Source organism: Callorhinus ursinus, unplaced genomic scaffold (assembly GCF_003265705.2).
Source record: "Callorhinus ursinus isolate GAN/ISIS: 27379988/994484 unplaced genomic scaffold, GSC_fseal_2.0 scaffold24, whole genome shotgun sequence".
Classification (NCBI taxonomy): Eukaryota; Metazoa; Chordata; class Mammalia; order Carnivora; family Otariidae; genus Callorhinus; species Callorhinus ursinus.
The window spans coordinates 10,610,490-10,625,241 of record NW_027397086.1 but is presented as its reverse complement, the minus strand read 5'-3'; the positions used below and the strand labels follow the sequence as shown (position 1 = coordinate 10,625,241).

The 14,752-nt window shown below is 47.4% G+C and overlaps 1 protein-coding gene across 5 annotated transcripts in view; it reads right to left on the bottom strand.

Annotated features, from left to right (window-relative positions):
• CDK5RAP2 (CDK5 regulatory subunit associated protein 2) overlaps positions 1-14,752 on the bottom strand; it is a 175,551-nt gene that overhangs the window by 29,247 nt on the left and 131,552 nt on the right. For all 5 annotated transcript variants that reach the window (XM_073905824.1, XM_073905826.1, XM_073905827.1 and 2 more), the window contains 2 exons: positions 5,274-5,322; positions 2,451-2,626 (listed from right to left, as the gene is read on the bottom strand). In XM_073905824.1, the coding sequence (XP_073761925.1) occupies positions 2,451-2,626; positions 5,274-5,322 (225 nt within the window). The remainder of the gene's footprint in view (positions 1-2,450; positions 2,627-5,273; positions 5,323-14,752) is intronic.

Here is a 14,752-nt window from a genome sequence, read left to right as displayed (position 1 = left end):
AGCCCCAACCAAGGAGAAGGAAACACTAGACTCGTCTTTAGAAAATGGGAGAAAAATATCTGTCCCTCTTCTAATAAGTATCCTTCTGACAAATGCTAACTCTTTAAAACCATAAATCCTGCAAGAAGCAACCAGCAAAAACTGTGTGTGTCTCTTTGGCCTAGTAGCTCCACTACAGAATCTAGGTTAAGAAAATGCGCCGAAATAAGGGGAAAGCTTCATGTTCAAAGATAATCCCTGCGGCAGTGTTCACAATTGTGAAATTTTAGAAATGACTTAAATGTTCAGCAAAAGAGGAACATAAGGAAAACTGCAGTTCAGCCATTCAACGGACTATTCTAAAGCCACTAAAAATGATGGTATGTAACAACATGTCAGAAAGCTTATGATAGAATGTCAAGCACAAAAAGGAAAAATACTAAATTATCTCTCTACTTAGAATATAAACATGACAAAAGGAAAAAAACCAGATGCAGAGACCAAAAGTCTGAAGAGAAACAAACCAAAAAAGCTAACAGTGGGCTTATTGGGATGGCTCCGGAGGGTATTGTCCCCCTTCAGGAAAGTGCCTGCTAATGCACTAGGAGGGCATGACAAGCCCAAGGTCATGGGTCCCCAGAATCACAAGACATAAGGAGATGCCTAAAAGGTTCTATATTGGAAATAAACCACGGCTGGGGAGGCAGACGTGGGAAGGTAGAAAAAAGAGGGGCTGGCAAGAGGAATCTGGAGAGAGGGGCCCATACCATAGCTGAAGGGTTTTAAAGAACAAGGGTCTCAAGTATTCCCATTAAATGATCTGGCTTGCTGCACTGTAACCCTCACCCCCTTGTAATTCCTCAAGCCCTCAATCAAGGGTGTTCCTCCCACAAAAACAGTCTCAGGGGTTCCTGGAAATGGACTGAGTTCCTTGCCAGGCTGAAATAGTGCAGAAGGAAGTGCAGCTAAAGACAGGGAAGCAACTCATGGGTCTGACCCAAATTAGGAGAAGGCAGATCAAAGAGCCAGAAATAATAAGTACCCCAGAGGAGCCTCAGGAGCCATCGTGGAGGACCATGTCTCACCCGTACCTCTGTTACATATTAGGCCTCCATGTAAAAGTTCAGCTGAAACAAAGCGGGGGGGGGTAGTTTGTTGCTAAAAAAGATTGTGAGTTTTTGAAACCCACAGTTCTACGTGATCAGGTGTCAACAAAAAGCTTTTAGAAAGGAGGTGCCAGGGTCTGATTTGTGCTCTAGGTCCATTCTGGGTGCCCTGCAAACAACCACCGGAAGAAAGGAGAGACCAGAGGATGTTAGCCAAGGTCCAAAATCTGTACCAGGGGTCAGAAAGCCACAGCTCCTGGGTCAAACCCACCCACCTGTTTTGGTAAATAAATTTTTACTGGAACAGAGCCACACTCGTTCATCTACATTTTGTCTCTGGCTGCTTTCTGCTACAACAACAGGACTGAGTAATTACAACAAAGACCATATGCTCCACAAAGCCCAAAATATTTACTATCTGCCCTTTCCTAGGAAAAATTTGCCAATCCCTGGTCTATACTATCCCTTGAACTTCTGGAATACATTGATTTATAAACTCTAATCCCTAATCCCTAATACCCCAACAGGAGGTAACCAAGACTGCAAATACCGAGAGGTAAAGGAGAGCTCAGGGGCAGGTGGAGGCTTGGGAGGCTGATTCTGCCAACTGAGCCCATGGCCCACGGTCAGAGGCAGGATGAGGGGCTGACCCAGTGGACAAAGCGTCACACACTAAAGGGAAACACTGCAGATTGCTGGAATTACAAAATATCCCAACGGGGGTTCGGGTGGAGGGAGGGTAGTCAGGTATTCTGGGGCATCTGTACAATTCAAAGCAAGGGTCTTCAAAGTGACACAGCCTCAGGAAGGGTCTGAAAGGAACAACAGGAAATTAACCAGACTTAGAACGGACACATAACCTCGGTGCTTGCCAGCCTGGCTTCTGCCACTGTTAGGAGAGCAAGGAAGTGGCAGGTCACATAATATGTCATCATTTTTTTTTTTTAAGATTTTATTTATTTGGCAGAGAAAGACACAGCAAGAGAGGGAACACAAGCAGGGGGAGCGGGAGAGGGAGAAGCAGGCTTCCCGCCGAGCAGGGAGCCCGATGTGGGGCTCAATCCCAGGACCCTGGGATCATGACCTGAGCCGAAGGCAGATGCTTAACGACTAAGCCACCCAGGTGCCCCATAAGTCATCATTAAGAAATAAAAATGACTCTTCCCCAATCAGCAACACTTTCAACAACCACAGCCTTCCCCAGTGACAAATGATAGTCTGAGTGACCAGCCCTACCAGGATCTCCCTTCATCAGATGAATATTCAAATGTCACTACGCTCTGCTTACTCAGGCAAGACGGCAAATTACTGTTTAGACCAGGAAACCTTGGCTGTGTCTCAAATGCTTAGCAAAGCTTAGCTTACCTTGAGAGAAATGGTTCGCCAACACCGAGGTCTTCCCAGTCTCGCTGTCTTGCTTCTGGTCTCTCGAGAGGACGGAAGACTTCTCGGACATTTCGCAGTCGGACAACACGTGAGATGCAGATGGCTCAGGAGATTCAGGGAGAATGTGTTGGTAGGTTACACTGTCTGCCTCCATCCTTCACCGTCAGGATTGAAAGAGAAACCGTTTCCCACACTAAGATCCCAAGCCAGGACCAGGACTTGGGATCACTTAAGATTACTAGGCCCTTTGTAATTTCCCCGTATTTGCAACTTTGTTTTGGAGCCCTTTTGCTTCCCTAGAGCATTTTATTAGCAAGGACACTCTAAAAACAGAAAGTGCTCGGTGGGCTTGAGTCTGGAGCCAATGACGAAGGGGGAGCCACTGTCTGACTTACGGGGAAGGGCCCTCTGAGAGAGCATGCATCAACAGCGGCTGCTTAGCCGGAGCCCCCTCTGTACCAGGCATGTTAGATGTACCATCTTACTGGGTCCCCACAGAGACCCACTGAGGTAGAGAGGACTATCCTCCTTCAGACTTGGGGAGCCTGAGGCACAACACAAGCTTGCCCGCGGTCTCACAGCTTATATGTGGCAGAGCTCACGCTTGAACCCAGGTCTGTCTGGCTCTGGGACCCCAGGAGAATGTAGGAGGCCAACCCAAACCCATGAAGTGGCCTTATGGGTTTAAAAATCTCGAAAGCCTCATGGCCCCCAAGTAGGTCCCAATGCCACCATTCTGGCAATCATCTGGTTATTAACCTGTATTTCCCAAGAGCCACCTGAGCCATGAGGAAAAACACCCTGAACTCGGTGAGAGAAGCCCACATGAATCTCCATTATAGATAAGCTCCTTAATTTAAGCTCTTTTTTTCTCCTACTTTTTCCTATTACTTCTTGTCTCATTATTCATGAACTCAGACAAGAGCAAAGGACTCTGAAGCTGCAACGCATTCATTAACAGGTAAACACCAGATGCAACTTCACTCAGACAGCGTGATGGATGCACGGGCTTGCCGCTGCCTTGCCAAAGTGCCGAATGGGCCAAGGGCACCCATTTAATTAGCTTAGGAGTGACCCGTGTGAGTGCTAAGCCTACAGCGGAAAAAGGCAGAACAGAAGGAAAAGAACCAGCCGTCAGAGATGGGAAGGGTGACACATGGCTGAGGAGGGCTGAAAGAGGCCTCCCTGCCTCCAAGCCACCCCGGTCGTCTTTCACAACAGCAAATCTGATTTTGTCCAGCCTCAGCTTCTCCTCCTTCAAAGACTCCCCTCTTCCTGTAGCAGAAAAGCTGAGGACCAGCCTCACGGTGGCCCCGCGTGCCTCTCCAGCCTAGACCCTCGAGTCCCCTGCACCAGCTCGCACAGGCCATGTCTCCCTTGCCTCGTGCGCAGACACTCTCCGACAATCCCTGCCCCGGGCCCCTCATCCTTTAGGTCTCCGTTAAGACTGTCTCCACTCTGGGAGGCCTTGCTTGCCCTCTCCACAGCCTGCCACTGGGATGTGCTCCGTTACTGGAAGGATGGAAGCAGAGGGCTGAACTGGGAGGGACCTGCAAAAACACTGCAGTGGGAAAGGAGCATTTCTTCTGAATGTTACAGACGTTCTGATGGAAACATCCTCCGGCGAGCTGTGATGCGTCCCCACCTGCTCACTCTAATGATGCTGTGGCCTTCGTGATGCCAAGAAAGTCTAAAATTCTGGTCTCTGTTTCTTTATTTTACCCCCAGAAGCCCAAAGGGTCACTGCTCCAAAGAGGAGGGACATACCCATAGCACTCACAACAGTCAGAACCTTTAACAAGGAAACAGAAGGGGGCGAGACCCTGACATTTCCTGTGGGCCATCGAGGCAAACTAAGAAAGTATACAACACATTTATTCCATGAACATTTTTTAAATTCCAACTACATGCCAGATAGCTGGGGCTGGGGCAGGTGTAGAGATATTCAAGACACAGTCTTTGTCCTCAAAAGGCAATATGCAACAATAATAAGAGCCCAGGAGTCCGACAGATTCAAGTTCAAATCCCAGCTCTGCCTCTTAATGGCAAGCATGCAACTCCGACCCTCTGGTTCCTCATCCTAAAATGGGAACAATAGTGCTTGCCTGGTAGGGTCAGAAAGAATGAACGTGAATGCCTAGGGCAGCAGCTGACACACACCAATACCCCGTTCATGCTAGCCCCTTTCCTCTTTCGAGCAATTCTGGGAGCTGAAAGATAAATGCAGGGTGAACTACAACGCCATGTGCTAAGTGCTGTAATGTGACGACGTGCCAAGTGCTACGGGAAGAATAACTGATCCTGGGATGTAGAAGAGAGATGGGGAGAGCGGAGAGCCAGGTTCACTGCCACATAAACGGACTCTGAAGAAGGATTTCCAAACTACAAGAGGAAGAAGTCGAGCGTACAGCCTGTGTCCAGGCACAGGCCGCAGAACAATAAAAAGTCAATGATGGAAGCCTGGGAACACGAGAGAAAGGAAGATGGGTCAGACTGAGAAGGGCCTCAAAGGTCAGGCTAAGGCATCTGAAATCGATCCTGCGGGTACCCAGGAGCCAAGAGAAGGAACGTGTCGTCCTCGTCAAAGCACCCGACAGACAGATGCCAGGAATGGCCCAGAACAACTGAACGAAGGCTGCAGGGCACACAGCGTAAACGCCTGGTTGTACGTGGCCACTGTCAGTTTCATAGGTGTTTGTGTTTTACCCACAAGAAGCGGGAAACTAAGTGAACAGGAGGGAGCCAGTGGACCCAGTGGACAACCCGACCATACAGTGTTCTTCCCCAGTGCCACACACTCACCTCTCCATCACTTCGTTCTGGGGGCTCACGTCCACTTCAACTGATTTTCCTGGAAGCAGAAAGAACATCAAGAAGAAGGAAGACATTAAAAATAAATAAATGATAAAACAAGTGTTCCCTAATAATTTCTTGCTTATACACTTGCAGAGGCCCCGTTCCATTTGTTTAAATACTCTTTGTAACAATCCTGGATATTTAAAATAGGATTACCAAGAACACACTCAGACTAGAGGCTCCTCCTTCATCACCGCTCTGGCACAGTTCTAGGAGGGAGGTGACAGCCCTGAATCTAAAAACCAATCACCAAGGTGCTGCTGGGTGCAGGTTCTTTTCCCTTCTCTAAAAACTCTGACACTAACAGAATATATGTTCATTACAGGAAATGGGTAACAGAAACAAGAAAAAGGGCGTCACTCTCCTCCAGGTGCCCCCACTCCGGACATGTTATGGATTTCCTTCCATTCTTTCTTCCATGCGTTTTGGCATGGGTGACACTGTACTGGCCTCATCTTCTCCCTCCATATTTTATTGTAAGCGTTTTTCTTACTGAATTTGCCTTGGAAACCTAATTTTTAATGACTGCATTAATATTCCACTGCAGGCATGCATGTACCAGAGTTTCTGCCAGTCCCCTATTTGACATGTAGGTCATCTCCAATTTTTCACTTTTATAAATAAATGAAATAAACATCTTTGTACATACAGCGTTATCTGCATTTAAATGATCTCCTTAGGAAAGACTCTCAGAAGTGGGATTAGCAGGGAGAGGAGTGTATGAGTGCAGCTGAATAAGCCAGGGCCTGCGGCAGGGGAGTGACGACAAAAATGGCAAAAGAAAACAAAATAAAGCTCAGAACGTAAGTGGGCAAAAGGGGCGCCGCTCTCCCCTGCCTGGCGGCCTCTGCTGTTTGAAAGGCAACACAGGAGCCCAGTCTTCACAGAGACTAACAACTTCATGTTAAAAATACTTCAGAACTCTGGAAATTGCAGACTGGGATGAGCTCTTTGAAGAAGCTAACGCGTGGCTAAAGAAAAAAACAAACCCTTCTAGAGCTGCACTTGAAAAATGAGACTATAATTAAACTGCACCCACACATTCCCTTTTCAAAACTACTCCTAAAAGGGAACATTCTCGAACACCACAGCACAGAGGAAAAGAGCACCGGAGACTCACGCGTTTGCCTTGTGCCTCGGGGTACCCACCGGCCTGCTCCCCGGGGCCAGCGGGTGTTGCTATCAGGGCTCCCCCAACACCCCAGCAGGACAACCGTGGGCATGGAGAGCCAGTGTGACACTCCCAGGCCTTGAACGTCACCCGCCGCTGCAGGGCACTGGCAGGCACCGGGAAGGAGTCACACGGGTCCCCCGATATCAGGTGCCAGGCCCCAAAGGACGACACCCTGACACCAAAGATGTCCTCTGGCCTCACATCGATCACACTGGCACGGTGTCAGGATCTCCATTTTGCGGTGAAGTGGAAATCCAAGACGTCTGACGTGTCCCCTCTCCTCCTCCGACATCCCATCACCTATTTCACTATATGCTCCAGTGAAGCAAGGGATTTGGAGACACTCCAGAGCTAGCTCGACCACAAATCTAGGTCTTGATCCTCTTGGTTACATCCTGACCAAAAATGCAGTGACGTTTTGGTTCCCCAGAAGGTAAGGAGAGGGTGACAGGCCTCTACCACAGTGGACAGGCTCCACCTCTCTGTCCTCTGCACTCCTCGTCAAGAGGGGAAATTGCCATCTGCCTGGGTCAATTTCCAAGACGCTGACTGGAAGTCCCAGGCCGCAAGACCACCGTGAATGGGCAGAGACAACTGTTGTTCGAAGAACAGCCCAGCACTTTCCATCTTACACCTGCACAGGGCTGCTCCCTGACATTCAGCTGATACGCAGACCCTGAGGATGGGCCATCTGCCCAGCCCAGCCCTCCCACAGGCTTAGGAGTCTACACGTTCTAGCCAAGCACACAGTAGCATCATCCCCTGCCTCACCATACCAGCCTGCTTCAGGAACACAGATGCACACCTCAGCAACTTCACTGGGTAGGGGACCACTGGTCTGGGGCGCGCTTTAAGTACCCTGGGTCTCCTGACCATAAATTCGTCTTATAACTATCACAAAAACCTCTCTTCAATTCCTAACAAAATCCATGCCCAGAGAAGGAAGTGCCCTGAGGCCATCCAAAGCCCGGGTTTCCCAGTCTTCAAATAGGACATCCTGTGAGGAGTCTGTAATGCCTCCACAACAATTATATTCTGCCCAATCCCCGGCCACGACAGAATTCTTTAAAGCCAAATGACAAATTGTTAGTGTGGGACTCACAGGGCCATCATGACAAGCGATGCATTGAATTCCGTGGTGGAAACTGCCTTCGCACAAGTGACACGGTACCATCTGTCAGGCTATTCCTAAAGCTTAGGAAGCATGTCATGAAGGCACTGCTCCCATCTTTCAGGCAAATCTTACCGCTACACCAAAACGCTGTGTAGTAGGTGGCAGTGGGCGGGGGGGGGGCCTTCATCTTTTCAAACAAAAAGACATCTAATTACCCAATCCATACTGGAACAAGCAAGAGAACTATCATGCAGGACAGTCTTATAACTGGCCGGCCCGCCCTCCTCCCTGCACTGATCCATCCTGGACACTGCCTCTGTTTGAAAAAGCCTCTTGTGAAACAGTACCCCATCATTCCAAATCCACCAGCCGTATAGAATCCAGTTCAAATATCACAGCCTGGCATCTCCTACATGACCCAAATGTTCCTTCCTTTGCATCCACTAGTAATTTGTAGAACCTATTTACAGAGTTCCTCCCAGGCGCCTGTGCCCGACACTGAGGGTACAGAGACAAACGAGGAGCCATCCTACCCTCAGTGAGTTCACAGCTGCAGGGGGACGCGGGACCCAAAAGATGATTACACTACAGGGCTGTGACAAGGAGTGGCCCGGGATACCGTGGGAGGGCCTGCAGAGGAAACGAACATGAGCCAGCCTGGACCATCGGGGACAATTTAGAGGAGGTAACCAGGGACACACTTTGAGGCAGTGAAGAACTGCTGTATAAAGATAAGAAGAAGCTAAGGGGCCATGTATGTAGAGGGCAGATTCCAGGGATACCTAGGGAAGATCTTCCATTTTCTCTGATCGCCTGCCTACCATGCTAATTATACCCCGCTTGCCCCATTACCACTCCTGAAATACCCTTCCCCAACAACTTCCAATATGGAAGGTTGAGCTCCAATACCCTTTCCTCCTGGAAGCCTTCCCTTCAGAACTCAGGGGCGCCTCCCTCCCAGCCCCCACTATGAGGGTCAGAGTCAGAGGACACCGAATCAAAGGGCGCCCAAGAGTAAGATCCAAACCGCACAAAACTATCAGTACTGTCATTCAAATCCTGACCAGACACTACAAGGACGGCCCCAGCTTAATTTGGGAGCCAGAACAAAACAAGGCCCCCATCTTCCAGGAGTCTATGCTCTGAAGAAATAAAATATGCCCACAAGAAATCATTGCTGTCACCTCCTGCGCTCCCAAGATTGGTTAGGCGGGATACCAGACACTTTAAATAATCTCATTTAATCCTCACAAATAACTGCAAGATAGGTACTATTCCCTCACAGAGGAAATCTGACTGTTAAGGGGGTAAGAGAAGCATAAAGATGGGATTTGAACTCAAGTCTGTCTTGCTCCAAAGGTTCGTTCTTTCCACCGGGCAGAGAGCGTCCATCACAAGGCCAGACGTGACTGTCACAGGCAAGGTACAACCAACCCAGAATAAAAAAATAGTTTTGCTTCCACTTGGGGTGAACAAAGAAAGCTTCCTAGAGGATGAGCAGAATTTCTAGAAGGGAAGAGAAAGCCCAGCCTTCTAGAAAAGGGACTGGTTTGAGCAAAGTCCCGGAAGTGGGGAAATGCAAGCAAGGCCTGCAGCACAGAAGTATTGACTGGGACGCCCAACTGGACAGGAGCGTGAGAAGCACGGCATCATGGCAGTCAGGAGGTTAGGCTGTGGAAGCAAACTGCCTGGGCTCAAATCCAGACTCTGCCACTCCTTGCTTGGGTGATCCCGAGCAAGTAAATTCACTTCTCTGTTCCTCGTTTATTCAATGAAAGTGATAAATAGCAGTTTCTCATAGGCTGAGAATAGGCCTAGCACAGAACGTGCAAACGAGGAAAGTCCAGCCTTCCTCACTGTTTCTCCATCGTCATCATCATCATCATCACCACCGTCATTCTTGCTGAGATGGTGGTGAGCTGGACAAGGCAGACCATAGAAGGCCTTGGAAGAAATGAATGGTGCAGGTTCATACCTGCAGGCAGAGGAGAGTCAAGAGAAAGCACCTCCGCAGCTGTCTTCTACCCTTGTGGCTAAACCCTGACACATGTGGCGAGCTCACGGAGGAGAGGGACTACCTCACAACCTTCTCCGTACTTTCCCCAGTGCTGACTCAGAAATACCTGAGGGCCACGTTGTCTTCCTGATTTATGCCACTGGCCTTGGGAGGCAACCATGAACAAGGACACTGTGGGACCGCAACACCAGCTCTCGGTCTACTTTGGGTCCCAACCCACTTCAAGAATCTGAAAGGTAGACCCCCCACCCCGGAAAAATCCACTCAGAAGATCCTGCAGGCTTCTGGATCCTAGTGAAATCCCTAGCCTGCCCCAGCTGTGGTCCTGACAAACAGTGAGAAACCACGCTATCACCCTACTTCTTGGTTCTACCAACTAAATATTATTAAAGGAAAGCAAGGATATGTACAAAGATTCCAACATGGTGTTCTTTTAGTAGCCCCAAACTGGAAACAACCTAAATGTCCACCTAATAGGGAATGATTAAGTAAATTATGGTACATTCATACAGAACAATGCTCTGCGGCCACTAAAAGTTACAATGCAGCTTAACATTTATTATCTAAAACTGAACAAAGGGAAAGGCTGCAAACAGTTCTAGTTCCACAAAAAATACACATACATATAAAAAAGACCTGGAAGTATAAACTCCAGGGTGTTCATTTCTGCTGTATAAATAATGCAACTATAGGAGTATTTGCTTATCTGTTATTCCACAATAAACATGTACTGCTTTGTATTAAGGAAAAAAAAAGACTATATTTAAAATTTTTAAGAACTCATGCTATGCAACCGCATCAAATATAAAACTATTTTACAACAGGCTCCTTTCGTAATTCAGAAGCCAGACCCCCTTAGATAGCATCCAAGAAAGACTCACCTCTGTTACATTTCATTCTCTAAGAATGGGAGGTGTCGTGAGGTACCTGAGACTTTTATGTCTTTTGTACAATAAAATAAAGTTCTATGTTTGTGTTGTCTGCGAAGCCTGAAATGCTTCTGCTTCCAGAACCCGCAGGAAACAAGAAGCGAGATCTCCTTGGGCTTGTCAAGGTAAATACTAAAAAATAAATCAAGGGGGGCGGTTGGATGAGTGAGGGAGGGCAGCTGGTGCCAGAGGAACTCTCTCTCTCTCAGTCCCCCACTTCCTCGGGCCCTGGTTGAGGGCTTGTAGGAAGGAGAGAGAGACAGAAAGAAAATGCCTCAGGCCGGGAAGATACAGCTCTATCTTGAGGACGCAGTTATTTCTCCAATATTAAAATGAAAACTAGCTTATTTACAAACCTGTCAGGAGAAAGTGGATTTCACAAAGCTGGGAAAAGTCAACTGCCCCTGTGTCCTTGGGCCTCAAGGTCCTGGGGGGCTGGTACTAGGACAACCGCTCTACAACAGGCCTGAGCTGCTGGGTTCTGTAGAAAACTCGGGAAACATTCCCTGGGCCCAGAAGCCCAAACTACCCCATGTTCTATCTTGGAATTAAGTTGAACATAAGTGGACCCTCATGAGCCATCTGTTTTGTAATGTATGAAGACAAAAGAACTAAGGCCAAACCTTGGTTTCGCCCAGTCATAACTTTGGGCAACTGACTCTCCTCCGTAAGGCGAAGTTCCCCAAGTAAAACAGGTTGTTCTGAGGATAAGCCCCCGCTTCACAACAGGCAGAGATATTAGCAAGCACAGAGTACCTGTGAGCGATGCACCCAGCACTGAGTCAAGGCTTCGTGCTCGTTATTTAATTCTTACAGCTCACCAAGGAAAGCCTTTCATCTTGAGCGGAAGGAACATGACCTGACTAACGGTTTGAAAAGATCGTGCTGACTACTGTGAGGGACACGGGGAAAAACGTGGACCCTCGGGGGGGGCAAGGACTGCAAAAACCCACGAGAGGAGACCGTGGCAAACTGGAACCGTGGCAGCAATGAGGCGGTGCAAGTTGGTCAGATGTACAACACGCGTCGGTTGAAGGCAGAGCTTCAAAGGGGCGGCCAGTGGGTGGCAGGAGAATGGGTGGTGTCTTACTAGAAGCCTCCTTCTAAGGGAGGAAAGGATCTTCCCAGGAGAGAGGGGCTGACCACACCCAATTCTGCTGTCAAGGTGAGGGAGGTGCAGCCCAAAACTGGTGGCCGGGTTCAGTGAAGTGGCAGGTGTCAGGGCCTCGGGCACATGCCGTTTCTACGGAGAGGCCGGGACGTCGGAAAGCCCAGTTCTAGGACGTTTGAGAAAGGGGGGCTGGAAAGTCATCCTAATGGATATAAAGGAGAGGGGCAAAAATAATGACTTTATAGAGGCCATTTAAATGGATAAAGTTTTAACTTTGGAACCACCTTCATATTTTTCATATTCAAAAAATAAAATTAAATCAGTAAAAATGGGAAGGGAAGCCTAACACTGAGCACAAAGAGAAATAAGTAAATCTAATTATTTTTCAAATGAATAACATATCAACACTGTAGAAAGAATGAAACCAAAGAATTTTTCAATTTAATACCTGACCATATACCCTTAGCCTAAAAACTAAAAGAACCATGGGGCGCCTGGGTGGCTCAGTCGGTTAGGCATCCAACTCTTGATTTCGGCTCAGGTCATGATCCCTCCCGGGGTCCTGGGATCGAGCCCCACATCGGGCTCCCTGCTCAGTGGGGAGCATGCTTCTCCCTCTCCCTCTGCCTGCCGCTCCCCCTGCTTGTGCTCGCTCGCTTGCTCTGTCAAATAAGTAAATAAAATCTTAAAAAAAAAAAGAGCTACGAACAAATCACGATCTTTTAGTAGGTCTGTCTCTCCAGTGGTACGGAGGGGGCGGTTCTGGACCTGTTTGTGTGTATTACAGAGAAGTAAGCACGGGAGCAGACACACGGACAGATGTGAGAGCCAGGGCCTTACAGCTGGAGATGGGAAACACCGTGGAAGCAGGAACAGCAAGAAGGGCTATAACGGGCTGGACTCACTACTGTGAGGTAAAAAATTAAAACAATTTTTTAAATAAATTACACATATGTATGTATGCACGTGAGGTATATCCTGGTTCTGTCTGCTAAAGGGCCTAGACACAATGACACCCCAGGAGCAATTAAAACACCCAGCACCAAATCCTGGTTTTTAAATAGCACCCCCCCTTTAAGATGAACCAGGGCTCCTTAGAGAAATGGCTGATTCAGGGGCAGGGACAGTATCAGTGAGGCTGGAACATCTTTTTTTATGCCAGAAAGTACAGAAGTGCTCCCAAAAAAGCTGGAGACCTGTCAAAAGGAATTGTGACTTGCCAAATCTCAAACAATTCGAGCATTAGCAGAATGACAGAATGAATACTAGTCCACTGAATGAAGTAAGAAGCTACAAGTCCACAATGTTAATAAATAAATAAATAAGCAACAAACATATAAACAAAAAGGAAGATCAAGGGAGAGTTCATCCTTCTAGCAGATGCCATATAATAAAAAATGAAGAAGGAATGATGGTATGAGGAAAAAAAAATCACCATGTTGCCACCATCACAGTGACAAGCTGAGGCGAGGAACATCCAGGAAAACTCAGGTAACCGTCTGAAGAGGAGCCCAATATTTACAGGATTACAAAGTACCCTGCAGTGAGTACTTAAATATGACATAGGGAAACACTGTCATGTATAGCACACAAACTGCACACACCTCACCTCACCCAAGTGATCAAAATTATTTTCACCAACAATGGGACAAACCGATGGTACGTGCCTCGTAAGCACGATACCACAAGAACACAATTACTTATGCAGCATTCTTGCCAAAACCACATAACTAATCTCATCGAATTTGTCTAATCCAATGCTCAAGAAACAACAGATAATCCCAAATTGAGGCATTGGCCTGAACTCTTCAAACTGGTCCATGTCATGAAAGACAAAGGGTGAAAGAAAAGGTTAAAGACAACCAAAGACAGAGGACAACTAAATGTAATGTGGGGAGTGGGTCCTGGATCGGAGTAAGGAATAGCACTCATAAAAGACATTATTGAATCAATTAGTGAAATTTTAATACAGACTGTGTATGAGATAATGATACTAGGTCATGGATTTAATAATGGCACTGTGGCTATATCAAAGAATGGCCTCAGTGTGAGGGGCCACACACTTTGGCACTTCTAGGGCGAGGTGGGAAAGGGACGTGATATCGCCAGTCCACCCCTGGAGGGATGATGATGATGATGATAATGTCAGGCTCCTGCGTAATAATAATAATAATAATAATAATAATGTTGGGTGCTGGGGGGGGCATCTGGCTCAGTTGGTGCAGTATGTGACTCTTGGTCTTAGGGTCATATGTTCGAGCCCCATGTTGGGTGTAGAGATTACTCAAAAATAAAATCTTTAAAAAATAATAATAATAGGGGCGCCCGGGGGGCTCAGTCATTAGGCATCTGCCTTCGGCTCAGGTCATGACCCCAGTGTCCTGAGATCGAGCCCCGCATCGGGCTCCCTGCTCCGTGGGAAGCCTGCTTCTCCCTCCCCCACTCCCCCTGCTTGTGTTCCCTCTCTTGCTGTCCTTCTCTCTGTCAAAAAATAAATAAAATCTTTTTAAAAAAATGAAAATAATAATAATGTGTGTATATACAGATGGTCCCTGACTTAACAATGGTGTGATTTACAATTTTCTACTTTAGGATGGTGTGAAAAAGCAACAGGCATCCAGTAGAGACTGCACTTCAAATTTTGAATTTTGATCTTTTCCCAGGCTAGAGATAGGCGATACGACTGTCCCTCACGACTGTGGCAGCGGCAACAAGCCACGGCTCCCAGTCAGCCACCCCATCAAGAGGGTAAATAACTGATAGGACCATCCTGGGCCCACACGGCCATTCTGCTTCTCACTTTCGGTATACAGCCTTCAATGTAGGACACGAGATATTCAATCCTTTATTATATAAAATGGGCTTTGTGTTAGAGGATATCGCCCAACTGTAGGCTACTGTGAGCGTTCTGAGCACATTTATGGTAGGCTGGGCTAAGCTATGATGTTGGGTACATTAGGTGTGTTAAATGCATTTTTGACTTATGGTATTTTCAACTTTATGATGGGTCTATTGGGATATAACCCCATCATAAATCGAGGAAGATCTGAACACACAGAGAGAGAGAAAGAGAAAATGAC